General features: G+C 38.1%; 1 protein-coding gene across 2 annotated transcripts in view; it reads right to left on the reverse strand.

Moving 5' to 3' along the window:
- Positions 1–203: 203 nt before the first annotated feature.
- Positions 204–27,729, reverse strand: part of LOC149947862 (prolactin-releasing peptide receptor-like) — a 53,293-nt gene continuing 25,767 nt past the window's right edge. Inside the window, exons 2-3 of one of the 2 annotated variants that reach the window (XM_090171351.1) lie at positions 2,604–3,560; positions 204–2,531 (exon numbers count right to left, since the gene is read on the reverse strand). In XM_090171351.1, coding sequence (XP_090027477.1) covers positions 1,821–2,531; positions 2,604–3,281 — 1,389 coding nt within the window. In that variant the 5' untranslated portion in view covers positions 3,282–3,560 and the 3' untranslated portion in view covers positions 204–1,820. Of the gene's footprint in view, positions 2,532–2,603; positions 3,671–27,729 lie in introns of those variants that run through there. The other variant, XM_090171352.1, reaches the window with a different exon arrangement.

The raw sequence follows: 27,729 nt of genomic DNA on the forward strand, positions 1-27,729 counted from the left end.
AAATTTCAAAATTAGTTTCTGATTTCTGAAATCACTTTGAGATTCAAAATCCCGTATGCAAAATTAGGTAGGAGTATTTTTTGTTCTATGATTGATTGGGAATAATCGAAATAAGTTTAATTTCTTAAACAAACAGCGAAAGTAAATTAACAAATTTACAACACTTTTATTGATCATGTTTTTTTATTTCAATACATAGACTCAACGAGTTTTCCGTTTTAGCTCGGATTTAAACTTAACGTCAATATTTTAACTATCTCTGAAAGAATCGTGATAAATGATTTTGAAAACGAAAAAACCCTGAATCTAATTGGCACTAGAATCGACTACGTAGGCCGAACGAGCACGCCTTCTCGTGACGCCAGAGAAATCTCGGCCCCTCACTGGGTAATAGGAAGCCCCATACAACTCGATAACCGGCTTGGTATTTACGTAAATAACATATCTACAAACAACTCTCTTTATATAATTTTGATATATAATTTTTGTAATATGCACGATATATTTACCACAATATAAATATATTATTATATATATCTGAATTTTAGCTAACGGCTAAGCGACGATGTACCCTATATACCCAGTAAGGGCTTTGAAAACTCTACGTCGTCTACAAGGACCTTATTTTACACTTTTTTTTAATACTTTTTTCTGTACAAAATATAATTCCTTTTATATTATACATTTCAGTTGATTTATCTCACAAGTCGGGTTATATAAACTAAAAACGATTTTATATATATATTTTTTTATTAATCTCTTCTTAAAAAGTTCACGTGTGGGAATTTTATGATCTCCGAATTGGGGATTTTTTTCTCCTCTAATACGTTGGCGAATATAAACTATTTACGCGATTATCTGGAATCTCTTTTGATTTTCATTGAAAAGCGGAAAATCGTCTCTGATCCTTTCAGCGGGGAACTTCACTATTTATAGTTCATCTAAGACGAATCTTAAAGACTTCTCTTCCATCTTTTGATTTCTTGCCTATCCTCTCCGTGAAAGCGTGTTTCGCCAATTTCAATATAAATAAAATCTTTAGCAGTCGCTCCGTGATATAAAGAGTGTGGGATAAGCTGTAAAATCGCGGACCTTCGAATCTATATCTCTTTTTTAAAACAGATCTCTCGTTTGAATGTTTGTTTTAAACAGCGCCGTTGTAGCGGAGGTTCGAAGTGTGAGAATGAGAAGTACCGCAGCCGTATTCGATATCAACTTGGAAAAGCTCTTGGCCTAGATACGTCCGTTTGAAGTTTCCACAAATATATCGTCTCTGTTTTTGTTTGATAAACGTTTGAGGTTTGCTTTTTTTGGAGGTTTCTAAAAGGGCTTTTCGACGTATACCACTACCACCCTTTTTCGCGGGGTTTGAATTAAATTTACGAAGTCATTTGATTTTTTTCAAGGTCTTCTCAATTTTCGAAATATTATTGGAGTTTATTTTAATTTTGGCACGTCAACCCATTCATTTTTGGGCGGGATGGAGCCATCCAAAAGCGGATTTTGTTTTTAAATTTAACCGAAGCGGAAGCGGATTTACTTTTAACTTGTCGCGTTTTCTTTGAATCGATTACGCGAAATGTCATGGCAACGAAACACGAAATTGCGTGTTTAAATTATTCTTTAAGGTCAACAAAAGCTGATCTAGAGACAAGGTGACGTGAAACGCCGATAAGTGGGATGGTTTTTTTTGGGTCATATTATCCATTTATCTCGCGTTTTTGGCTCCCTGACTCTGAGATCAGTTAAATTACGGGAAAGATCGTCTGACGCGGCTTAAGAGGAAACTGTCTCTTGCCGGGTTGATGAACGCTTCGAAATCACACCGTTTCATTTTCGTCGGTGACGATGTGCAACTTGACCGTGTCCGTGTCGCAGCTGTATCGCACGGAAGTGGGGATCTCCTTGTTGTTGGGGTTCGGCAGCAACGGCGGAGTGGCGGACGCCAACAAAGTGGTGCTCGTTCCGTCTTTGGTAGCCAGTCCGTTGCCCGTCTTGGGCAGCAGTGATTCGTGGCCCGCGTCGTGTCCGTTGCACGTCCTCTCGGCGGTGGCGGCGTACGATCGCCTGGGAACGCAGTTGGGGGTCGAACCAGCCACGCCTTCGTGGAAACACGGTAGAACCTGCTTAAACTCCTTTCGGAAGTTTTCGTTGAGCCAAGCGTACAGAAAGGGGTTGTAGCATGTGGAGCTCATGGCGGCGGCGTGCGCCAGAAAGTAGAAGACGCTCATGTAACGCCACGAGGCGGCGTCCTCCTTGAAGTCCTGTAAAAGGTTGTAAATATTGAGCGGCATCCAAGAGACTCCGAAAATGACGACCATGGAGATCAACATCCGGTTGGTGCGCCGGGTCCTCTCCCGCTCCTGTTCCTCTCGCCTCAAAGACTTGGCTCCCGGCTTAAATCTGGCTCTGTCCCGCAGTTTGAGGCACACCTGGATGTAGCAAAATGTTATGATGATAAATGGTACGACAAATTGGAGCACCGACGTCGCGATGGAGAAACCTCGACGGATGCTTTCGTTCTCCCATCTCTGCAACGAAATACCCGAAAGACAAACAATGAGAACAAACTGCGTGAAGTATTCTCACGAAGGCCAACTTACCTCTTCGCAGTAATAGCGCGATTCTCCCTCGAAATTGACCAAGGTCATGAAGATTCCGTAGGGCAGCGTTAGCAGGCAGGCGGAAACCCACACGATGAAGATGATCAGGAAGCAGAAACTGACCTTGAGCCTCGATTTGAAGGGGTAGATGATGACGAAATATCGGTCGATCGCGATGGACATCAAGGTAAAGGCCGAGATGTAGACACTGACCCCTTGCGCGAACGGCACCAGATGACAAAGCGCGGTACCGAAGACCCATTGGTTCATGAACGTGTACAGGGGCGTGAAGGGCACAGCGAACATGCACAAGAGAATGTCCGACAGCGCCAGGTTGGTGATGAAATAGTTTGTCACGGTTTGCATGGTTTTGTTCCGAAAAACCACGTAACAAACCAACATGTTACCGCAAATTCCCACCACGAATACGATTGTGTACAGGCAATAGAAGAACGCCTGTATGGCTGGCAGCTTCGTGATCACGTCCTCGTTCTGTTTGTTGTCGTCGCCGCCAGCCGTGAAGTTCAGCGAGAAGTTCTCGGCGGTTAAATAGGCCGATATCGCGGCGATCTTATCGAAGGGAGGCAAGTTATTTATGTGGATGGCGGCCGCGGTTTTGGCCCAAGCTTCGAAATTCGAATCTTGCTCCATATTCTCAATATCTACGCGTAAAGCCATTTTCTTTGGCCCTTACGCTGTACGGCGTCCGCTTAACCCAAAATAAAAATGGCGTCGCCTATCTTCCATCCGTTACGGACGAAGATTCCGTTTGCCGGTGTCATCTTGTAGGTTCTTTTTTTGGCGTTTAAAAGTTGGGTAAATCCCTCGTGGTTTAATGAAAATGAAATGGGGTTTATCCCGGCGACTTTAGGGCTGCGGCGTTGCGCGTCTCGTATCAAAGTTTCCGAGTGTTCAGCTTCGGTGTTTAGAGATGAAACTACAGTTCCTCCGAGAGTTCTGAAACGAAAGGGAAAAAATAAGAAGCCCGATATTGATTATCGAAACTTTGAGGGAAAGAAATGAGACACGAGCTAAAAAAGAATGAGAGGGAAAGAAAATTGAAGAGCCGATCCCCGTTGTCTTTCGGACGCGATCTCTGTCGCGTGTCCGCTTCCCAGGGAACGCGATCAAACGAAGGGCAGACGACACGCGACTTACGCCTTCCTCTTCGCAGTCGCTAACCTAAATGCCCATATTTCATCGCGTGAAGCCAATGCCGCCGGTCATGGCCGAATGAGGTTTTCAATTTGCTTTATATCAAAATCCATCTGGGACAGTGCGCGTTACTAGTTCACCGGAACAACGAGATCGTACACTGCCAAGAGTCCCAACAATCCTATAATTCCGATATTTTTCGAGCATCAAACGTACAATGAAAAGTAAGTTCATTCGTGGTCACGAAGCTGCAACGCAAACTTACTCAAAGCGTCTGTTCGGTATTTCTACGGCAGCTAAAACGGGTAAAATTAAACGCATTTCCAATAGGCGCTTAAATAAAACATCTTCCCAGAAATTGCCAAGAAGTAATATTTCCGACAGCCAGGACTCATAAGTTATTATTTATATAGTGCTTGTTGAAATATTAGAAAGCTGGAAACTTTCTCGAACGTAACATCGGTTTTTTGCTAAGCCTTAACAAAAAAGTTACCTGGTTAAAAGGAAACACTTGTTGCATACCGTACTGCAAAAGTAATATGTTTACTTCTAAAGGAATGAGTTTTCATCTTTTTCCAAAAGATAATTTTATACGAAATGATTTAACTCTGCCTCCACGAGAAGCTTTAAAATTGCCCGGTATTATAAAAATATTACATATAATTTTAATTATTTATACCATAAGAGGATGATAATAATAATAATATTATCTTCTTATACTTAGTTTTAGTAACATTATATATTTTACCTTGAAATATATTATCGAAAATTAACATTAGTATGTTCCTTATACACGTGAGCCGACGCATTTCTTATCTGACGCAAAATTCTCATGAGGGCAAAAACGCGTCTCCATTGGCTTAAATATGACTTTTTGGCTAGCCATTCTAACCGTTTAAGCGTCCATTGCAGATGGCGGGTCAGTCAATGGGCTTGCGCGAATAATATTACCGAAGATTATTTAACAGATCCACCAGGAACAATCGAACTCCGGCCGGGTTGGATAGCCTCCTCAAAAACTGCACTTCTATGTTATATTCCAAAATGCTAATTAGGGCTATATAATTTTACGCAATTTTTTAAATATTAAACCCAAACCGATCATTTAAGTACGTAAGATGTCTAAGCCTTGGTTACCAATATCGTTCATATTCGTATTCATTTTTTTTGATCAAGAATGTATTTATTTATACTCAGGGAGAATGAATATGTCGAGATTATTTTTAGCGTTTCTCCAATTCCACCCGTTGGGGCCCCCGGTATGCTCCTCCGCTTTAATAAAATCAAATAATACTGCAAATCTCATTGGTTCTTAAATATTACGTTTTTCGACGCGATTAACGCTGCTGCGAGGACGCAAAAAAATAGACCGCTCCTTCCCCCCCCCCCCTTTGCGTGACGGGGTTAGGGCCTCAACGTGTCCGTCGATAGTTTCCACATATTCATTCTCCCTGAGTATAAATAAATACATTCTTGGTTTGATATATGAACGTAAATGCGAAGGTAAATGCTATAAGCTATAATACAGATATAGAACCGCACAAAGACTTAATTTTTAGACGAGGGAGCTGTATTTCAGCAGAAACGCCTTTTTTGGGGGCCTAGGGGAGCCCCTTCCTGTACATTTTAGTCAGTTGGCAAGATGGAAATTTTGGAAGAAAGATTATTTCACCAGAGGGATAGAGTTGGCACAATCAAGGCTCCGTATCAGACCCCCTTCGGTACGCCCCTGTACTTAAGATTCTTTAGGGTGGAATTAATTTCGTGATCCTAGATTACATTTACGTGATATTTTCTCGAAAGGCGTATGACACTCCTGAGAATTGAGATCGTTTCGGAGCAGATTCCGGACCACGGACGCAAATAATTCATCCTCTATCCTGTCTTTGGCTAGTATTTAATAAGTGAGTTTCACTAATATCTGACACATGCGCAGGTAGACAAAATAGTCCTTATATCTGACCCTATTTTTATATACTGCGAATAACGTTATAATAGATGACGCAATACAAAAAGGTTAGAGATAAACAGCATTTTAGAATGATGCAGATCTTATTTAATAAAGTTGCCATTTACTATTTTATCAATCGAATCATTAATCTAAGTTAAATTAACACTAGTACACTACAGTTATGACAAGTACCATCCTAATAATTATGTTTAAAGCCGATAGATGGCGGTGCGGTTATCGAAATTCGCTTATTCCTCAAACGAGTCTAGATGGCGTAACGGTGCTAGCTCACTCGTGCTAGCTTCTACGAGGTTGCACCTAAGATCAAGCGCCTGCTACAGACAAATTAAAAAATCATGAGAACGTTTTTTCTTAAATAAACTTATCAAAATATAAGCAAACGATGCAAAAATTATATTAAAATGCAAGTATCCTTATTTATAAAGTAAAATTTACGAATATCGATGAGGAAAAACTATAATAGCGTCTGCTTTAGCCGCTACCTATCCAGGTTTCAAAGGCGAACCAAAGGGGGCGTAAAGATAGTTTTCGGTTATACGAATAAGCATTAACCAAGAATATCTTCTTTCGTAAGTCTGTAACAAGGGATACTAATGATTCTGTGATACTTAAAGAATATCACCCCGTTTGCCAAGGCCGAATTAAGCTGATTTTCTCCCAATCTTGAATTCTAATATTGTCTGTCCCTTAATCCGGCTCTGTCACTCGCGGGAAACTATTTATTGCGCTAATGTTTTATACGTCTACGTTTATACGGAGGTTTCCGAGCGTTATTAATTTTCAATTTTTGGGCGAAAGAAACGCGAATAGATTTTAGGCGAACGACTCGAAACGAGTGCACGCGTAGTAGTTTAGAGAATTCCAAATCGTCGAAGTTTTCCAACTTATGGCATTTATAATTTAATTTTCTTTCTTGGGCGGTACTTTGGTTTTGCCAAAGTGTGATACACATCATATTTTATTCGGGGAACTCTCAATAAATAACGTAGCTCGAATCCGGTAGGTATAGCATCTACCTTTTTTCCTTCTTTGGGGGAAAATCACACGCTAGCATCCTTCATAAATCTTTCAAACTTAGTCGTCCAAGTTTGAAAAGATTTTGAGCTCGGTTCGCGATGTCAACAAAAAACCATTTATCTTCATTTTTGGTACTAAATTAATAATTAATAATAATAAGAAAAGAATAATGTATTTATCGCGAAAGAGAATATTTCAAAATCACCGCGATGTGTCTGTTTAGCAATTTGTTATGTATATATTTTAACTTACGCTTTTTAATCTTTCATTTTGAAGTATTAAAGAAATTCCAAATTTATCAATAATTAATCAAGTTTCTCCGGAGGGGTTTTAAATGATATTTTTTCAAACTAAATTTGAACTAAAACAATTAAGAGATATCCGTAAACTGGACTCTTAAATAGTGTCAATTGACCTATTTCAGAATACATTTTGTTTTTTAAATTGATTGATCAAATAAGTAAGACTCATAATGTAGCGGTAGTGTCTCGCGCAAAAACCTTATTTTGAAATTCTTCAATTCTATTTTCGCCATTTTGTAGCGAAAATATTGGTCACTTTATGATTGTTTATCCGACAGTTGAGCATTTCGAGACTTCTCGTCGAGATTTTCAGTTTCACTCAACTGAGCTTTTTATTCTATTTCATTTTACGCGTGACGTGGGAAGCGGCGAAAAAGATGAGAGCGTCACTTTAGGGGATTTCTCTCGCTTCGACGCGTTATTATTGCCGTGAAGTGGATGAGAGTCTGGCCCAAATGTATATACCGAAATAACGCGCTATTGGGATCTTGAAATTTAATCGCGATCACCTAGAAAATATCAAACATTTCGAGAAACACTCTATACTTTTCTTCTCGTTGCGAAACCTAACTTCGGGCTTACCGATATTTCATTGCGATGGACAAACCACTTCGAAAAAATATTTACCACAGATTTCTGCATTACTGTATTTTTGGATTGGTCGATATTTCAGATGTTTCTCAAATGTTTCCGATAGTTCAAAAAAATTACGATTTTTCTCAAATGTTTCCGATAGTTTTAAAAAATTACGATTTTTCTCAAATGTTTCCGATATTTCTCAAATGTTTCCGATATTTCTAAAATATTTACGATATATCTAAAATATTTTCGATATTTCTAAAATATTTCCGATATTTCTCAAATGTTTCCGAAATTTCTCAAATGTTTCCGATATTTCTCAAATATTTCTGATATTTCTGAAATATTTCCGATATTTCTAAATTATTTCCGATATTTCTAAATTATTTACCATATTTCTAAAAAATTTACGATATTTCGAAATTATTTACGATATTTCTAAAATATTTACGATATTTCTAAAATATTTACGATATATCTAAAATATTTTCGATATTTCTAAAATATTTCCGATATTTCTCAAATGTTTCCGAAATTTCTCAAATGTTTCCGATATTTCTCAAATATTTCTGATATTTCTGAAATATTTCCGATATTTCTAAATTATTTCCGATATTTCTAAATTATTTACCATATTTCTAAAAAATTTACGATATTTCGAAATTATTTACGATATTTCTAAAATATTTACGATATTTCTCAAATATTTACGATATATCTAAAATATTTTCGATATTTCGAAATTATTTACGATATTTCTAAAATATTTACGATATTTCTAAAATATTTACGATATATCTAAAATATTTTCGATATTTCTAAATTATTTACGATATTTCTCAAATATTTCCGATATTTCTAAAATATTTCCGATATTTCTCAAATATTTCCGATATTTCCCATATTTCCGATATTTCTCAAATATTTCCGATATTTCCCATATTTCCGATATTTCTCAAATATTTCCGATATTTCCCATATTTCCGATATTTCTCAAATATTTCCGATATTTCCCATATTTCCGATATTTCTCAAATATTTCCGATATTTCCCATATTTCTCAAATATTTCCGATATTTCTCAAATATTTCCGACATTTCCCATATTTCCGATATTTCTCAAATATTTCCGATATTTCCCATATTTCCGATATTTATAAAATATTTCCGATATTTCCCATATTTCCGATATTTCTCAAACATTTCCGATATTTCCCATATTTACAATGTTTCTTCATATTCATCGAGGTGTCCAATATCGTAGAATTCTAAATTTTCGTATATTTATTGTAGATTTATAAATTTGGATAAATAATTATTTATTTCTCGGATTCTCGCTACTTTTAAGCTGGTTTCACACTGGACGGAAAATATGCCGGAAAGACGATAATAAACGCGAAGCTGAAAATTGATTCCCATTCGATATACCGCTAACGTTCAACTTTACGCTGCTAATTTTCCGTCAAGTGTGAAACCAGCTTTACACCATATTTCTTAAGGGGCTATTTGAAAGCTAACTTCATAATTGTCGTTCAATTATTCTTGTACACTTCGTAATACTTAGAGGTCCTAGATCTATTAATAATAATAATAATAATAATAATAATAATAATAATAATAATAATAATAATAATAATAATAATAATAATAATAAAATTTTAACGTAACAATGTGACAAATAGCCTAACTGAAAAGAAAATGTAAAATTGTAAATATGCACTCCTGAAACTTCAAATATCTGTAACACCCCAATTGTAAATAACCTGAAAAAAAAAACAAATAATAATAATAATAATAATAATAATAATAATAATAATAATACTCAAGCTTTGCTTTTTTAAAAGTCCTTAAGGATCTAGGAAACAATGAACGTTTTAGCAGGGACCTTGCCACTTTATTCTTAAGAATACGGAGAAATTTGGATTCTTACACAATTGCAAGCACACGCAACTCGCTACCTAACTATTACCCACCTTTGGTCCTAAAAGCAGCGGGAGATTTTGGGGTCATTCGATGAGCTTTTTTCCTCGTTCCAATTGAACATTTTCCGGGAAAAGGAGATGTCCAACTACATATCACGGACATTCGATCGAAGAACCGCTTCATTGAAGTTTGACACCGTTCGTAATGCTCGTAAATTGACCCAAATGTCAACTGCACATCCATTACCAATTGAACACTACGATATACGCTGTATATATAGGGAAAGGGTTCGTAGCTGTAGCTAGCTCTAAGCCTATTCTGGAATACCTAGTAGAAAGTGTGGTGCCGCAATCAATTTCAGCGCGCGTCCTATTGCTGATCGTGTGTTTCTTCTTATTGGTTTCGCTTCTATCACTCGCTCGTTTCGCCTTTTCTATATCGACTGAGTGTTATTTTTGGGCCAAGGCATTTAGATGTAGACACGTGTATGTCACTCGGTTATTTACGGAACGTTTCCCCGCGAATTGGGTATTAGAAAAAATTTTAGTCGAGTCAAATTGGTCACAATTGTTTCGCGTTTCATTTAATTTCTAAAAACGTTAACGTCAATTGAAACACTTTTTACGTTATTAAATTTTATTTCTTCTAGTTTCGGGTGGGAAATTCTGGAGGTTTTACTTTTTGGGTTATAAAATCAATGGTTGATTGTCGACTTAAGTCAGTACGATGTTGTCACGATTCGAGAAGCTCCGAAGGGATATCACCTAATCATGGAAACTTAAAGCATTTTCCATTTGATTGCTCAAGATTCGCTCTGAATCTGTCTCTGACGTCATAGATCTAGCCCCAATCGACTAGAGTAAAACCGCAAATGGAAGATTCCATAAACATATTCCCGCGCTTTGTTGTTTTTCGTCTGCTCGTAATTTGAATTTTCGCGTCTTGGTCTGCCATTTTGCCAAAAAATCTAAAAGGAACACGCGAAAATTTGCTCCGATCTCGATCCGTTGATCTGTCGAAATCGGCAGATCGGTTTTGGGCGATCTCGGAGCACCCGAGAGCGCGAAATGGAACACGCGAAACTTGATCAGAGCAGATCCGAGCACGCTAATGGAACATAAAATGTTGATCAGAGCGATCTAGAGTGCTCGAGAGCAGTCAAATGGAAAACGCTATTATACATCGCTGCTGGAACATTTGAATTCGGAGGAATGGAAATTGGGGTTTTAAAAGCAAAATGTAAAACGTTCGGAGAAGGTATCAACTTGCCTACGTCACTGCTTTTTGAAAGGTTCCAGGAAGAATTCTTATTTATTTTACCAACAGCAAATACGAAAAGAGTAGGCGAGCGATCGTTAAACAAAACCAAATCAATTTCTTCTCTCGGATTTTGGTCGTGATTTTGATAGGGCCATTCTCAAACTATTTCAACAAACCCAGTGCTCGGGGAAAAAAGTGTCAAATCGATTTCAGAAACTTCCCATGTCCGCGAATTTCTTTTTGTTCGATGGTTCTTGTAACTGCTGGTTCTCCCGTGATTTATCCGCGGGGTCCCAATTACTTTTATTCGTTCTCGGTAAGTAGCGGAAGGAAGGGGGAGTACGACGCGACTGTCGTCAATAAGCGGGCTCGCCTGCAGTACTAACACTGCTCTTAATAAATAGCTCTATTACGAGGGGACCTTATCTGTTTTCTCGTTTTCTTTCGTGACTATAAAGAGAGAGGAAGCCCCTTGATTGATATTTATTCCTTAGTGGCTACTGCTCAATGTACACCCTGCAGTTTATGTTCGGAACAGAAACTTGGCCTTTGTTTTCCGCGCGCCACCGTCTGAAGCTCAAATATTCTTTTAACGTGTTTCACTTTCCAGGTGGTTCCGACTATTTCGTCGCTGTCTCCTTGAATTCCCGTTTTTTCGAATTTCTTTTACGGTTTTCAGATGTCTCTGGCTTAAGGGCAATCTGGATTAGAAATAGCTCGCTATAAAGATTATTTATTTATATTCTAAGACGTGTTTGTTACTTTCTGCCTAACAGCTTTTTATTTGGCATTTTCGTCGCGTTTTTGTAAATAGTCTGGTATTTTCAAGCACTGTTGCCAATGTTCGAAAATCTAAATTCCGATTGTTGAATAGTAAATTTCCCTCGAATTTCCACACCTTTATTTAGCCCCGCCCCCAACGAAAACTATCGAAAACCATGCCATAATTTTAAAAAATTTGGTAAATGAACTTTTTAAAATTAAATTTGATTGAAATTACAATTTTTAAACATTTTGGTTGTTAGTCCTATACATTGTTTGATTGAAGTATTAGCAAGCGCCTCCTTCATACTATTTCTAAAATCCCAAGATACACGAAAATACACAGCTCTAGATAATTTTGAGCTTTTTATTGATAGTCAAATTTAAAAAACTAGGATAAATACCCGCAGAATTGAAAATTTCCACAAAATCAACGTTTTTGAAACCAAAATTACCTTTTCCCCACAGAGCCAAAATGGGCCGCAAAAAATCCCATAATATGGGAAATTTCCCACAATCTGGCAACACTGTTTTCTAGATTACCAATCAAAAAGTAGTTTTTGGATATATAGCTAAGGTTACCTAGATGACTAGAGTATTTTTCAAAATATAGCGATAGTATAAATGTAATATTTACTCAATCAATGAGATATTGCTATTTCGTTACGTACGACGGGTTGTTTAAAAATTTCACCGATAAATTAATAAGGTTTCTCAATCATATTTAAAACACTTGTCAAACCTTTGCTCGTCCGTAGCTTCCTAAAAGCAAAAGTCGAGGTAAAAGTCAAGCGAGTCTAAAAAGCCCAATTTTTGGTTTTCAATCTAGCGTAACAATAATAATAATTAAAATAATGGAAATAACCTAAAAGAGTTATGAACGGGTGAAGAATTTTCCAAAATCAGCACCCGCAATGGCTGCTAGGTCCACGGTTTGGCGAGAAATAAAGCCTATACTCGGTCAATCGCTTCTGGCGAGGAAAAAAACAAATTTATAAATTGTTAACCTAATTAATATTGGGAAACAAGATATATAGAGATTCGGCGATAAAAACCGCGGTGAAATTTAATTAGACAAAGGCACTTTTTTTCAAAATTTATCGAGACAGAAAGAAACGATATCTTCGGCTTCGAAGTGGCCCAGGGCTGCTTTTCTGGCCCGCCGAGCGCAGTCAGAGCGGCCTTTTTTATAAGCCAACCGAGGTTCTTTTTTCTATCAGCGAGTCGGAGCGGAATAGAATGAGAGTGGCTTTTTTCGTAAGTCCGTGGCGCGATAGCAAATTTTCCGATAGAAGTACTCGAAACTTAATTTAATGTATTCGCGAAATATATCTTCTACGAAGATACGTGGAAGACGTCGAGAATAATCTAGAATGGTCTCTTCTCGCTATTCAAAGAGAGCGAAGTAGGAGCGACTTATGGGTGCTTGATTCCGCAAAGACGCGCCAGCCAACTGCACTCGTTTATTTTTATAGCTCAGCGAATTACGAGAAAAGGACGTTTAAAGAAAACCGATTTTTCGCTCTTGTTTCAAATCAAGAAGGGGAATTGAGAATTTACTTAAAACGAAAGCCAATATTGGTCCCCGCGGCATTATATCGTTCTTTAAGTATAGGGCCATTTCGCCTCTTTTTTGGCGCTGACGTGGCCAGTTCCGACGTTTTATTTGGCCAATTGCGACAGTAAAAGATCTTGATTAGCAAGCGCGCCATTACTGGGACTCCGGACACGATTGAGTCGTAACGGCACTTTGGCTTCGGAATAGAATATTGACCTTCTAACCAGTTTCGGCACGATTCAAAATCGAAAAGTTTTAATTCGATTTCCCAAAGAATTTACACCTCTAGGAATGAAAACTGTAGATCTTTCTATCGTGTAAATTGTTGGCCTCTAGACATCGAAGGCAGGGTCGTATTGACGCTCTTATTTCCGGTTCTTTTCATTTCCTTTACCGGAAATTGCCACGTCAGCCTTGTCCACGCGTTTCAATCTTACTACTTTAAAGGATTAGAAAATTCGAAATAGCAAAATTTTATAGTCTTTGTATTTTTTTTTTTCATACTAAGGCATTCCGATAATACTCGGACTGATTACGCGAGAGTGTTTTAACATATAAGTCGGCGTTAAATTTAAAGGGATAGTGTTAGCATTTTCTTGGTGCATGATATATATAAATATATATTTATAATAACAATGGTAATACCGATTTTGCTTAAAAAATAAATATTCACTAGAAAATTGAAGTTTTTGAATGGTAGCGTAGACTTTCCTGAATTTCTTGGGTACCTACTGTTGACGTCATTGTTTATATTGGTTGCTACTAGAGCGAGCCGAGAGATAATGTTAAGTGCGAAACCGGATATAAAATAGTAGGTAAAACCTTTCTCTAGCCTAATATCTAAAGCCTAAGTTTCGGATTTTCAAAAATCATTTTAGCCCATATGGAGAACACTATATACAACATCAGAATCGAAATTCTACCTTTAATAAAATCATAAAATTGTTTTACGTATAAGGAATTTAGTTGTCAATAAACAGTAATCAATACCTTATTTCCAAAACAAACGATAATGAAATAAGCTTTCGAAAAATATTGGTGATTTTCGCTATTTGATGCACGGTTAGAGCTTGGATCATGGTGCTTGGATTAATAATAGTGTTACCTGGATATATAATCCAAGATTCATAGCGTTTTTAGGCCTAGTATTAAAAGCACGAGGTTTCCTGTTTGTTTCGGGTGTTTCCAGAAATTTCCGCTACGTGCGTCGTAAGAAAAATTTGTGGTCAGAAAAATGTTGAAGTGGTATATTCAAGTAACACTATTATTAATCCAAGGTTAAAGTTATTGAGCGAGCGTTTTTATTTTTGAATGTACGGTACAAAATCCAGCGAACCACACTCTTTTAAAATATTAGGAGCGCGCGACCAAAAAATCAATAAGTTTACAATTTTATGGACGTATTTAATCCTTACCAAAATTAGGTGGGAAATCTTCTAAATTTATTTATCTCCGCAACAATTTTTTACGTCAACAATAGAGTACTTTCAATTCGAAACTCACGACGTCACCAATGTAATTTGCATATAGAGTGTTTTCGTCTGATACGATTTTGAAAACTTGTAACGTCACAGCTGTATTGTTAATAGTGGCCGCCATGACAGTTACAGCTTTTTTATCAATAGGCTAATTACATTGGTGACGTCGTGAGTTTCGAATTGAAAACACTCTATTGATAAAAAACGGTAACTGTCATGGCGGCCACTATTAACACTACAGCGGTGACGTTTACAAGTTTTCAAAATCGGATCAGACGAAAGTACTCTATAGGGATGATTGCTGCGAAATGATTAACATAGAAATGTTTTAAAATTAATTTTCATAATTAAATACTTGTTTTACGTGCCATACATATATGTTTTAGAATTCTGGATATATTTGTCATATGATGTACCCGAAATCACAAAATTCGAAATGTGTCCCAGGCTCCCAGCCGACAATATAAGCCTTGGTCATAATTGGTAAACAAGAGAACGAAGGCGATTACATTCCACCATTCCACGAAGTCGCTACCTTTAGGCGCTATATCAATGTTTTGGGAAGTCACTATGAAGAATGGATGATGTAAAAGAGGTGGCCAAATATCATACTTATGACTGGAAATTACACGCGAGGTTAACGGTAATAGTTAGTATTAGGGAGCTGTTGGGTCGCTTAGCATAAAGGGCATGCCACCACCCTCCAACGCATTGTAACCCGGCCACCTGAATTAATGACATTAAAAGTCGCTCGGTGCCTACCTAATTATTATAAAAAAGACAAAACTGTTTTTATTGTTTCAAACACACTTTATCGTCTTAAACTGGTTTTAAATCAAACTAAAAAACCAAAAAACCGAATTTCTTATTTAAAGCAAGCGGTGGCTTTAGTGTATTACCAAGAATGTATTGAAGTTACTAAGAATATTGGAATACAGGATTTTGATTCCCATCCTCGCAGCCTCGTAGCTTAAATTCGTCTGCTTTCCCATTCAAGTTTGCTATATGGTATGACCTTGAATACGCCTTAAATGCAGAAGAACTTTCTCCACAAAAGCTGTGAGGATGGCACCAGGGGTTAATGCTATGCTGAAATATTCTTAGTAATTTCAATAAATTCTTGGTATTACTTGGATGGTACGATAGATGTCGTTTAAGGCAGCTGGTCCAACCTTATGTATTTAGGTCGGATTGGTTGCGATTTCCAAAGCTTACGAAGGGGAACTGAATAATACATATAAATTATTTTTATGAACAGATATTATAGTAAGAGTTACGATAATATTTCTTCCCTAGTTAAAGGGCCACAGAATCTTTTGAAAAATACTGCCCGAATTTTAGGTAGCAGATCCCACTAATTTAAATTTGGCATTTATCAAACCCTACTTCCAAAATTCAAACGATTATGTGGCCCTTTAAACTGAGAAATCACCGGAGCTTCTAGTCGGGTGATAAAATTCAAAATATTTCGCGTTGCAGCTACGATAGGGGGCGACACTTTACGGCATATTTGGAAGTAATACGGAAAAGCATTCAAGGGATTTACTTAGTTTTAAAACGTGACTTAAACTCTTCTAATTACTTATTGCTGTCTTCTGTGTCGTGTGTACCCTGAAAGACGCAAGATGCGGAAAATAGTGAACAAGATATCAAACAATTTGCTCAAGATTAAGTTGAGGTATCTCGAGAGCTGATTGTCGAAACCGTAGAGCCTCCTGTCGTCTGCTAAGTCTTTGGTCTTCTCTGAATTTGGGAATCTTTTTAATTACTCAAAATGTTTATCGCGCATGCGCTGTGAAAAGGAAAATATTGTTTTTGATTTATTGAAACGTCCAAGTTATCGAGTAGCCGCTCATTAAGTAGTGAAATTAAATACTTTCCCCTAAAGTACTTTGTTATAAAACTCTGCTATTGTCTCTAATTTGTTTTCATAACGTCCTGATTTATTTTTACATAAGACTGAAAGAAATTCATCTGCTTCAATCGCGCTGGAAAGTAAGTGGAGTATCAAAAACTAACGAAATACAAAATTATTTTAAAATAAACCATTTATCCTCTCAACCTCTCAACTGAAACTACGTATATGATCGAGTACCCATCCATCACAGTAGCGGCGCTAAGGGTGGGCTGAAGTGGGCTTTAGCCCCCCTGCATTTCTGAAAGGGGCCACATATTTATAATTGAAAATTTAAGAGGCCACATATTTAAATTTATGAATTTTCATTATCTCTAGAAATTTGTTTTATTGCCAACAAAGGTTTTTCTGGAGAAAAACTTTCAAAATCAATTTGTTTAGTCAATAAGATAGTAGACCATAAACAGATAGATTCGGGAGGAAGGGAGCGGAAATTGAGAGAAAGTTGAATAGACAATAGAAAGAAAAGAAAGGGAATTTACGGAAATACCCCGGGCATGCAAGTGTCCCCTCCAGGTCGGATACAAGGTCATAAGGGGTCCAGTAAACGCGACGAGATCCGCACCAAGAAAACGACCTTGCTCTTCTCGCTTCCTGGAAAATTTACAAGGGGTCACTAAAGTTGTAAAGCCCACAAAATTCTTAGGGGCCACAAAATAATTAGCCCACCTGTGAAAAAACCTTAGCGCCGCTACTGATCCATCATCCCGCAATATGTTACGAAAGACGTTACTTATGTCTCGAACATTTAAGTACACACAACCCCCATGATGTATTTAATATATTTTAAATATTCAATTTAAATTTGAATAAATTGTCAATTATCCTGTACATTAACTTAATAAACCCAAGAGGGATTTTATCGAAAATCAATTTTTCGAGTTACCTGATTTCGGAAATAAGGTAGCTAAATGCGAACACGTTAATTCAAATTAAATTTTAGACAAAGTAAAAATAGGCTGAAACCCGGGTGCTGAGAGGCTTGTCATTAATGTAACTTAACCAGTTCATTATATCAAAGGTCAAATTGATTGAAATGGGCATTCGTTGTAAATTTCAAGACGAAATTCTTTTCAGAATATATTGTACGCGCCAGTAATTTTAAGAAAAGGCACATCTCTCTATTTCCTTTCAGGTAAGTTTTACCGTAAGTATCACTGAGAGTCCACGCGTACGTAGATCCATTCCGCCTTTTGTAAGTAATTCTGGTTATTGGAATTCCTCGCTCGAAGGACGTGGTACCCGAAAAATGGAGATAGAGAGATGTATATATTACTATTCAGTCGCTCTAAATCACTATGGCTTTCGATAAATTGGACATCCATCGCTTTTGGCTCGTATACGTATTCCGAAAGAAGCGAACTTTCTGACGAAGGCACTCTCGGAGTACGCTCGCAAAAGCCACGATCGGCTCGCCGGGTCATCAATATTTTCGAACAGAAATCATTCGTGAACCGAAAGTCTGGCGCGGGGCATCATTAGCTTTGATGTCAGACTATAGTGATTCCAATATGATTCTATTATAAAAAGGAATTTCGGGAACGGGACGAGAAAGAGGGCTTTTATTCCGGATGTATTCTGGAATCCCACTAATGGAAACCTAACGGTAATACGTCCATCTTCGCGTGTTTCATTTTCCGAGATCAATATACGGGGCCGCTTTTGACGAAAGGAAACTTATTAGACTTATACATTCTCCACTCGAACGGGACGTAGATAAGACTAGGTTTGACGTACTCGGGTACGTCCGTGTCCTTCAACGTTAATAATCGCGTCAACGCGTTATCCAAACAAGGACGTTAGTGGGTGGGGCCAAATTATACTTATCACGTTTACTAAATTCCGATCCATAATGACGTAAATCCGTCGTATAGCCTTAACCTAAATAGGTATATTATATTTGGACCATTTCAAATATCTTATTTATTTATAGAGATGGGTGTCTCTAGCGGCGACGGGACGAACTAACCCATTACCTCGACGCGTCACGGGATGAAATAAAACGGCCTCCGGGTTTTCGCGTCATGGTTCCAGGCAACGGATTAAATTCCCCTATTGGATTTTATGACGTTCTTCGTACCGAACCCGTCGAGGTAACATTTTATCTCCAAAACCGAATCCGTATTCGAATATCACATTCGAATATCTTCCCAAATATTGAAATCCTCCAGACTGATGCGCTGTTCATTTGCATAAACCAGTATATATATATATTTTCCCAAACAGACTTCTTTCCCTAATGTTTTTTACGGATGCGCTCAACGGCGTAATAAAACTACGGGGAAACGGAGTTACTGGCGAGTATTTTAGAAGAAAACGCCATTAGAAGACGTGACACAATGGCGCGATACCATGCAGTAAGCCATTCCCAATGCGCGTACCTTTTTTGGGGATGGCTGGGAGCAGCCCTCGCTGAAAGCGCATTTTAATGAAAAGACGAAAAAAGCAGGGGGCGCTCCGGCGCTGGGATCTGTCTGTCTGATGGGCTCTGCATAGATTACATCGGCAGCCAGGTCCGGGCGTCACTCGGGATAGAGTCGGGATTTTCCCGTTTTTCCGGACTTCATCCTCGTCGCGCTCTCGCGTCAAACGCAATTTCCCCTTTCCCCCTCGAATGGCGGCTTCCCCGTCGACCGTTTTCTCCCCATTTTTTTCCCTTTATTTAATCCGCTAAAGCTGACTGTATTACGCGTCCTGAGAAAACTCCCCCGACTGAACTCGCCATCAGCGTCATTCTAGAATCTTTTTTGGTCCCTCGCGCGGTTTCCGTCGGGTTCCAGTAAGAACAATAAGTAATAGGCTCGGGGCTTTGAGACGACCTAACGAAGACTCGAGGAATTATAGTTTACGCGGTTGAGAGGTCTTACGTTAAGCCCCGTCTTACATTAGTAAGAACCTCGACCCCCCCCCGTCCACCCCATTCACGTGATTTGCTGCGGTTTTCTTTTACTTTATAGTGACACTGTTTTTATTTTCCACACACTATTTAATGAAGAACGGAATTAGCCGCGGGAATTAAATTGTCCACAGTGGTTTTAAAGATGTCAGTATGCCTCTCTTAAATATTTTTACCGCACCTTTGATTTTAATTTTTTTTTCTGGCGCTTAAAGAGTCACACCAGTGTTTTATAAAAAAAAATCTGGGTGAAAACCCCGTAGCTCCTCCCCTTCCGTACCTCGTGATAGCGGATGTGGCCAATGATGATGTGGGATTTTTCCAGCTCTATTTCAGCAGTTCGTCCGTGAAAGTAGTGGACTTTTAAATAGTTTTGGTAATTTTTAATTTAGCTCTCCCATTTCTAGCTCGGGGAGGTTTCTCCTTATTTTGTTATAACTAATTCACAGGAATCCATACTTCTACTTGGAATGCGTATCGCGGTAGATTTTCGTTTCGATGTGGCTGACGGTTTTTTTGACGTCACTATGTTAACTTAACAAACAACTACGTGAGAGGGGATTTTTTTTTTCTCGTAGGCGGGACTAAAGCCGTCAGAGTGATCTTACCATTCGCGATGCGGCAGGATAAGCATTCCAAGTAGAGGTATGGATTCCTGCTAATTAACTTTTGACTTTGAAATCATCAAAACTGTTTTAAGCCGTGTAATGTGTTCGTTTAAATTTTCGGAGCACGAGTCGTTAAGGTGTCAACCCTTTTTAGACTGTAGAGGGAGGTTTATCACGTTATAAAATTGTCTAACCACTTTAAAACCAATATCAATCACTTTAGTCATTAAAAGACAACAGAAGTGGCGTTGGGAAAACTAACTTGTAAGTGGCAGACTTCATATCACGTAAACAAGTAATTTTCCTAATTATTTTATTCTTTGCATTTTTGAATGTAAAGCAATATAATCATCAACCAATCGATTATCTTTAAAGTTTTATTTTCATGTTCGCGTCTTGACCTCACTATATCGAAAAAACCAGCTCTTCCAGGATCTCGAAAACCTTTACATTAATGAACGCAGCCATGGGGAACCGATACCAAAAAAAAAGTGTGTACGTGTGTGTTACCAATACATTCATAATCCAGGCCCTGAGTTCTGCTAATTCCCCTTCCTTCGTCAAGCTGCGTAATTTAAACGAGAAAATCAGCTCTTCGAGCGCAAATAACTAAATAGAGAATTTAAAAAGTGACCAAAAGTCAAAAGTCATTATTACATCCCCATAGTGAATTAAGGCGCCATATGTTATAGCGTTAACCTTAAAAAAAATAGTTTTTGTAAAATGAATGAAGCGCTCTTTTTGACGGTGATTTCCTGGGATATTACCATATGTAACATAATTACTCATAAGTATGCCTCTGTATAATATTTCCATTGAAAAAAATTCAATGAGACCTTGTTTCACGCGGAACATACAATGAGCGGACCCAAAAGTGCAAAAATGCTTATAATCCTTGCGCTATTGAAAAGGTTACCATGGAAATGAAATCATGTGATCGCGAGGCACGAGCTAAACTGGACATGGGCAAAGCCAGAAACGCGCGAGGAATTCTCACTAACTTCCGTTTCCCATCAGTAAAGTTGATGACGCGTATTTCGTCACGGAGTTGTAAGTGACGTAATTTACGTCATATCCCGTGAACAAGGTTTCATTAACGAAAATGCTTTTATGGCATACTTATGAGTGATGATATTACGAATGAACGACGTGGGAACTTTCCGGCAAAGATTTGATAAATCGCGTAAATTTGCAAAATTGCGAATTTCTCGCTTCGTTCGAGTCGTTTTCTCGGGATGAGCCAGAGTTTTGTCTTTGCGCAGTTTCCAGGAAAGTGTCAATTCAATCTCAGCTTCTCCTAGACGTTGAATACTTAAATCCCGGACTGGGACTTTGGGTCCGACATTTTCCAATTTCAACGATTTTCTTCGCCTTCCAAATTCAACACTCGCAAAAGTGGCGCTTTTATTTGAAAAAAGCTATTTACTTTTGGCTGATTGAAATTTTGATCGAAAAGTCATCGAATAAGATTGAGCATGCTCCCTCGCGCCTAAACTGTACTGTCGCGTTTATTTTTTGAAATACATTATCGGAAAAATTACGATCTTTTCATTCTCTTGTGTTTTTCATATTTTTTCATAAATTTCTATTTGGGTAAATATCTGACCTCGAGAAACAATTTTTTGTTCAAAGAAAACACATCCGTAGCGTCAGTTCCAATAAATGTCATCTAATCTTTTTATCGGGAGAAAAATGTTTTCGAGCTTGGAGCTCATTCCGAGAATCCATAAGACGAGAACTTGACTCGGGAATGATTCTTGGTAGTTCAACCATTCGAAGACGTCAGCGAAAATAACCTCGAAAGCCTTCGTTTGTTCTCTATATTTCCTTTCATACGTTAAAAATTCAAAACATTCTTTATACGGCGTAGTTTGAGCGTCTTTGATTAGTTTGTATACAGTTCTTGGCGTGAAAGCAATGCGGGTCGTCTTGAATGAGACTACTATAAACATTGAAAGCCACGCGCAAACAGATTCGTCGTCGCGACCGATGAGGTCTCGCCAACTTTTGGACGGAAACTGACGGGGGGTCTGCTTGATTTGAGTTTGGCCCGGAAAAAATGCTCCTACGCACGCTGCGGGGCTACTCGATCCTCTTACGGAATCTTCCAAAAAGGAAAATAACCGGTCTTAAGGCTCTAGTCAGGCTTAGGAGAGGGGGCGCGCTCTGGGTTATCTGCGGAGCCTTTATCGCGTTGAGCTCGCCGGAATCGCGAGTCCGCGGCTGGAGGGCTGCTGTCAAACTGGGAAATGGTGCTTGTATAGATACCGACTGCTGCCGGGTTTACCCTGTAGGCCTGTACTGATACTACCGGAAGTGAATATATATGATCTATATATAAAGCGTATTTTCGAGGACTTTATCATCGTTTTTGGAGATAGAACGCGCGAGTGACCAATAAGTTGGATATTTATTATGACTCTTTAAATGTGATGTATCTAAACTGGATTAGATTGGCTTCCAATTTCTTCACAATAGTTCAAACATCAAAATCCATTCTTTTCTTAACTTTTTCCATCGCGTTTCAAAGCGACAATATAAGGGGTTACTCATTGAAGAAATATTTGAACACCTGATTACTGATTACTAAATATTTCAATTGATTCCCTACAATTTCTACTGATTCCAAAATGATAAAGTATTATTACTGTTATTCCCATTATTTCTAATCTATTACCGATGACTACATTTCATTTCCAGTGATATCTTGAATAGCGGTGAATACCCATGATTACCTTCGATTTAATGTTATTTCTCTGGTATATCTGTGAATACCTTTGATTTCAGTGATTTTATCTTTTGAATATCGGTGAATATCGATAATTACCTTTGATTTCCTGATATTTCCATTGAATATCGGTAAATACCGATAATTACCTTTGATTTCCTGTGGTTTCCCTTGAATACTGGTGAATATCGATTATTATCTTTGATGCAATACCATATGATTGAATACTGGTGAACACCATTAAAGACCTTGATTTTAGACTTATTTATTATCGAATGTTTTTCCGTTCATTTTCTAAATAATTGGCAATTGAATACCGTTAATAATAGTTTGATCCTGTTTGAATACCAATGGTGATTATTGGTGAATAATATTAATTTTTGATGTCCACATTAAATCAAATGATTACGGAATTCAAATAATCAATTAGTTGAACGTTTGTACGTCTGATTACTTAAGCGAGTAACCCAACGCTGCAAAGCGTTGTTACCCATCGCAAAATTTTATTAACGTAACTCTTACCACGAGGAAAAAACAAACTTTTTGACAAGTCGCCACGCCGGACTTCGGTATTATAACTCACTTTATAGTGGAATATCTCGTTAAGACGCGTATAACCTTCCCACATTCAATCCGTGACTCTATATAACAGAGAGAAAAGAATTGCCGTAAAAGCCGGCTTACCGGGGCAGGGCAGTCTTAGGTAATAGCCAAGATGGCAAGGAACAATCGGGGACCCCTTTTAAAGAAATCTTACACCGGGCGAATTCTCCGAATCAAGTACAATCTCTGGTTGAAAAAGAAAACTATATATATATATATATATATATATATATATATATAGGCTCTTAGATTAAAGACTCTATATCGAGAGTGCGCGTTGAAACAGCCAAGCTGCGCCAGAAAAGTGAAAAAAAAGCGTAATTTTCTATTTTCACGTTGGAGACTTCCTCGAGGTGCAAAAAAGAAAGGGAAGCAGAAAGCTATCTTCTGCTCAAGGTTCTTTAATATTTTCCAGAAGGCCAAAGAATCCAATTTTAGTACGCTTTCTTCCTTCCCTCTCTGCTTTAAAATATTTGGTCGGAGCCGCGGCTCTTCCCTTTATTCCGACTTCGAAACACCTCTGTTGCCTATTTCGGAAGACATTGAACGAAATGCGCCACACTTTTTGGATGTTCTTCGCTTTACTGCAGTTACTCGAAAAGGCCACCGAGAGTTAAAAAACTAGCGAATGGCCACCGCACTCGTCTTTCGCGCGAAAAGGTTCCGACTTATGGCCCAAGTTGCTCCTTTACCCGTTTTGAGAATCACCGAGGAAGTGCATCGAGTTACTAAGAATTCTCAGTAGGTTTCTTTCGTTCGCCCCAATTTGACGTTTTTTTGAATAGGAAACCCAACCAAAAGTCCCATTTTTCACGCTGTTCCGGCGAGATATGGAAGGACCCTCTCTAGGTAGTTTACAACACAATTCCGGATGACTTTGCTTTTACGAAATGAAGTCGTTTAAAAAAATCTTTAGGACACGTAAAGAATTTTTTTATACTTACGGACTTGACATTATAGTGAATTATTCTTATTCTAAGATTTCCTTTTTGCCGGTAGAAATTCTGGTCGTTCGGACGTACTCCCGGGGGGGGGGGGGGGCATTATAAATACTTATACTTCTATAAATTCCCCGAATAATTTGTGGTAAGGTCTAACGTTACACCTAACCCGCGGGAGACCACGAGAATACCGATAGGTGTTTAAAAATTTTCTCGGGTTTCGTAAAATTGGGAGCGAGTGAAGTAAAATTTGTAGTTATGGACTTATGTATCTTCAAAGGTTCTGATCGGTTGAATTTAAACGAGTTTCGGTAGTTTTGGGCACGAAGCGGAGATAAATAACGCAATCAGCTCTTATCGAAGACATTCCAAAATGGTGTCCTGGTTCACGGATCGTCAGTTATATCACGTATTTTTCCAGCGCAGGGTGACGTCGCCACCGGTTCCAAAAACTTCTCGAATACTGTATGATTCACGGCAATTTTCATTGTTCTGATGTACTCTCTTCTCTTACGTGAAGAGGTTTTATCAGATAGTGTGTATTTATTTTCTTGGCGCCTTACGTCGTCTTTTATAGAGCTGAGAAAGAAGATTTCTTAAGGAGGTCATTTTTTACAGCTTTTTTTAGTTTCAGAGTTTTATTACGAACTCGAAAAGGGTCCCCTCCTCTTCAGAAATAAAAAATACGATTTTCAAGTTCACAGATTCTCTTCCGCCAAAGACAGAGAGAAAAGTATGAACTTACGTTCAGTTTTATTTTAGATTTTAAAAATATTTCTGGAATGCGTCCGACTATTGGGAATTCTCGAGAGTCATATCCGCAATATTGTTTTGCTTTTTGCGCTGAAAGTAATAAGTTAAAAACTCAAGGATTCATTTCTAAAAAAATATATAATTTGACATTACGAACTCGAGTTGTCCGCCTCGGAAATTGGGCAAATTACGATACATTAGGTCAGTGACGGCGATCCAGTGAACAAACGAGGGAAGAGGGTATGTTCCCATTGCGCCGAATCCCATTCGACCGAATTCCCATTAGACCGAATTCCGCCAATGTTTTTGAAGAAATTAGCCCAAAGGCGGGTTTTGTATTGTTCTAATCGACCGACGCAATATTCACAATTGAGCGACCGCAAAAAAAGTTTTTCTTTCTACTCCTTTTGATTTTTTATGGAAGCGTTTTAATATATTTTTAAGTCTGTTAGGTTAGGTTAGGTTAGGTTAGGTTAGGTAACACTGAATGCTGTTCTGACAGGTGCTGAAACGGATAATACCGAATTTTAAACCCGGAGAAGTGCTGTCGAATGGGATTGTGTTCGGTCGAATGGGATTCGGCGCAATGGAACAGATTCGGGAAGATCCCCCACAGAAATAAAAATGAGGAAAAATAGCAATCAGGAGAAAATTTATTATCTCACTGCCTTTATTGGGTCCGAATGCAGTCTTTTCACAGAAGTTATTTTGAGATTGCAGATGCGAGTAGCATTAAGATGATATAACTGTAAAATTTATTTCGATAGATTCGTCCAAACAGAAAATCGCGTCGTCGTGTACCCTGTTTTACCTAAAATACCTTCGTAAAGTATGTGGCCAAGAAATGCTTAATTATCTAGCCATGTACGCAGATATTTTTCTAAAGATATCGACTTAACTTTTACTATCAATGTATTCATTGACGGATGAGATATTAGAAAGAACACATTTATGAAAATATATATAGTAATTAAAATGTAGAGCTGTACATTTTCTTGCTTAAGTTTTAAGTATTTTGGATGGAAAAATAATGGTCCGTGCCCCCACAGAAATATTTTCCGATCGCCGCCGTTGCATTAGGTAATATCAGAAGTATATCAATCTCGCAATACCGCCAATGTTTTTCGTAGGCTCAATTAGAATACCTAAAAAATAGAGCGTTGATAATTCATTACAGCGGCGGCGATCGCAAAAATTATGGTGGGGGCTCTGCTGATTTTTTCATATAAAATTTATTTACATCAAACTAAAATAATATTAATGTTTAAAAAAGTGTTTTTCTGATATCTGAAACGTCATTTATAGTTAATTCAAAGTCGTTATCTTTGGATAATTAAAATATTTTGATAAAGCTGTGTACGCGACGGATACATTTTGGGTTAAACATTTTATAGGACTAAAACTTATGCTTATTTCTTTTTATGTACCCTTCTTTAGTTATAACAAATTAATACATTTTAATAAATTAAAAACAATAATTTAAAATTGGGCTTGGGGCTTTCCGCACAAATATTTTTCAGGGGGGGCTCTGCGCCTACTTTTTTCTCTTTGGGGACACTGGCCCCGAAGCCCCCACGTGATCGCCGTCCCTGATTCATTACATAGTGACTTCACTGAAATATTGTAAATATCCCCAAAGTAGTATAATTTGTACAAACCTTTATTTACAAGTGGTAAATTTTCAGCTATGATGATAAATTCGCTTTATAGTCGATTTACTATTTTTTAACTTGCGAGTACACTACAAGGGGCACATAACAGGCCATAATCACATTTGGAGCTACCGCTAAGAAACTCCGTGGGATGGCGATACCGTAGTTTATCTAGAGAAGCTGACGTCTGCTAGTTTTTCCGTACATTCCGACATGTTCGATCATGAATCTATTTAACCCATGAATATTCAACTTTTAATATACTTTTAAGCCAATAAGAACGAATTCGGAAATGATGTCATTTTAGCCAGTGGCGTAGCGTGGGAGGGGCCAAGGGGGCCATGGCCTCGGGCGGCTTAGATGTAGGGGGCGGCCAGTGGCCTGGAAAATTGAAACGAACGCGGCCGGCCGAGATCGTGTATCAGAAAAATTATAAAAATTATTAAATGTCTACAATGTGCATGTTGAGATTAACAAATCTGGGTTTCTTGGCAATCGAACAAGAGGTACCAATTAATATTGACCATTTCATTAAAGAGTTCGCATTGCTAAAAACACGCAAAATAAAATTTTAATTTTTAAATGACTTGAATCCTTTTGCAATCAACAGAGCAACAGATTTTTCACCGATTTTTTGCTTAGTTGCGAAAATAAAGGGGGGGGGGGGCAAATTTAGGGTTTGCCCCGGGTGAAAGAAATACACGCTACGCCACTGATTTTAGCGCAAGATAGTTCACGAGAGCGGAATAACCACGAAATGCCATGTCACGGACGGTTCGCGTTATTTACAAATAAGGTTTATAGTTATGAATATTTCTAAAATAAAATAAAATACACAAAGAAGGAATGTAACTGATCTTTCGAAAGTGATTCTATCGAGTGCCTGCCGAGGGGCTAACCACTCTTAGAAAGTCTGTACACCGGATTACGCTTAGATTAGCACTACCAAAGGCAGGGACTTCAAAGACTACGCGTAATCCCATTAGTACAGTCTGTACACCGACTACGCGGAGTGATCAGTCCCT

This window comes from Leiobunum rupestre, chromosome 4, assembly GCF_980474605.1.
Source record: "Leiobunum rupestre chromosome 4, qqLeiRupe1.1.hap1, whole genome shotgun sequence".
NCBI classification, from domain to species: Eukaryota; Metazoa; Arthropoda; class Arachnida; order Opiliones; family Sclerosomatidae; genus Leiobunum; species Leiobunum rupestre.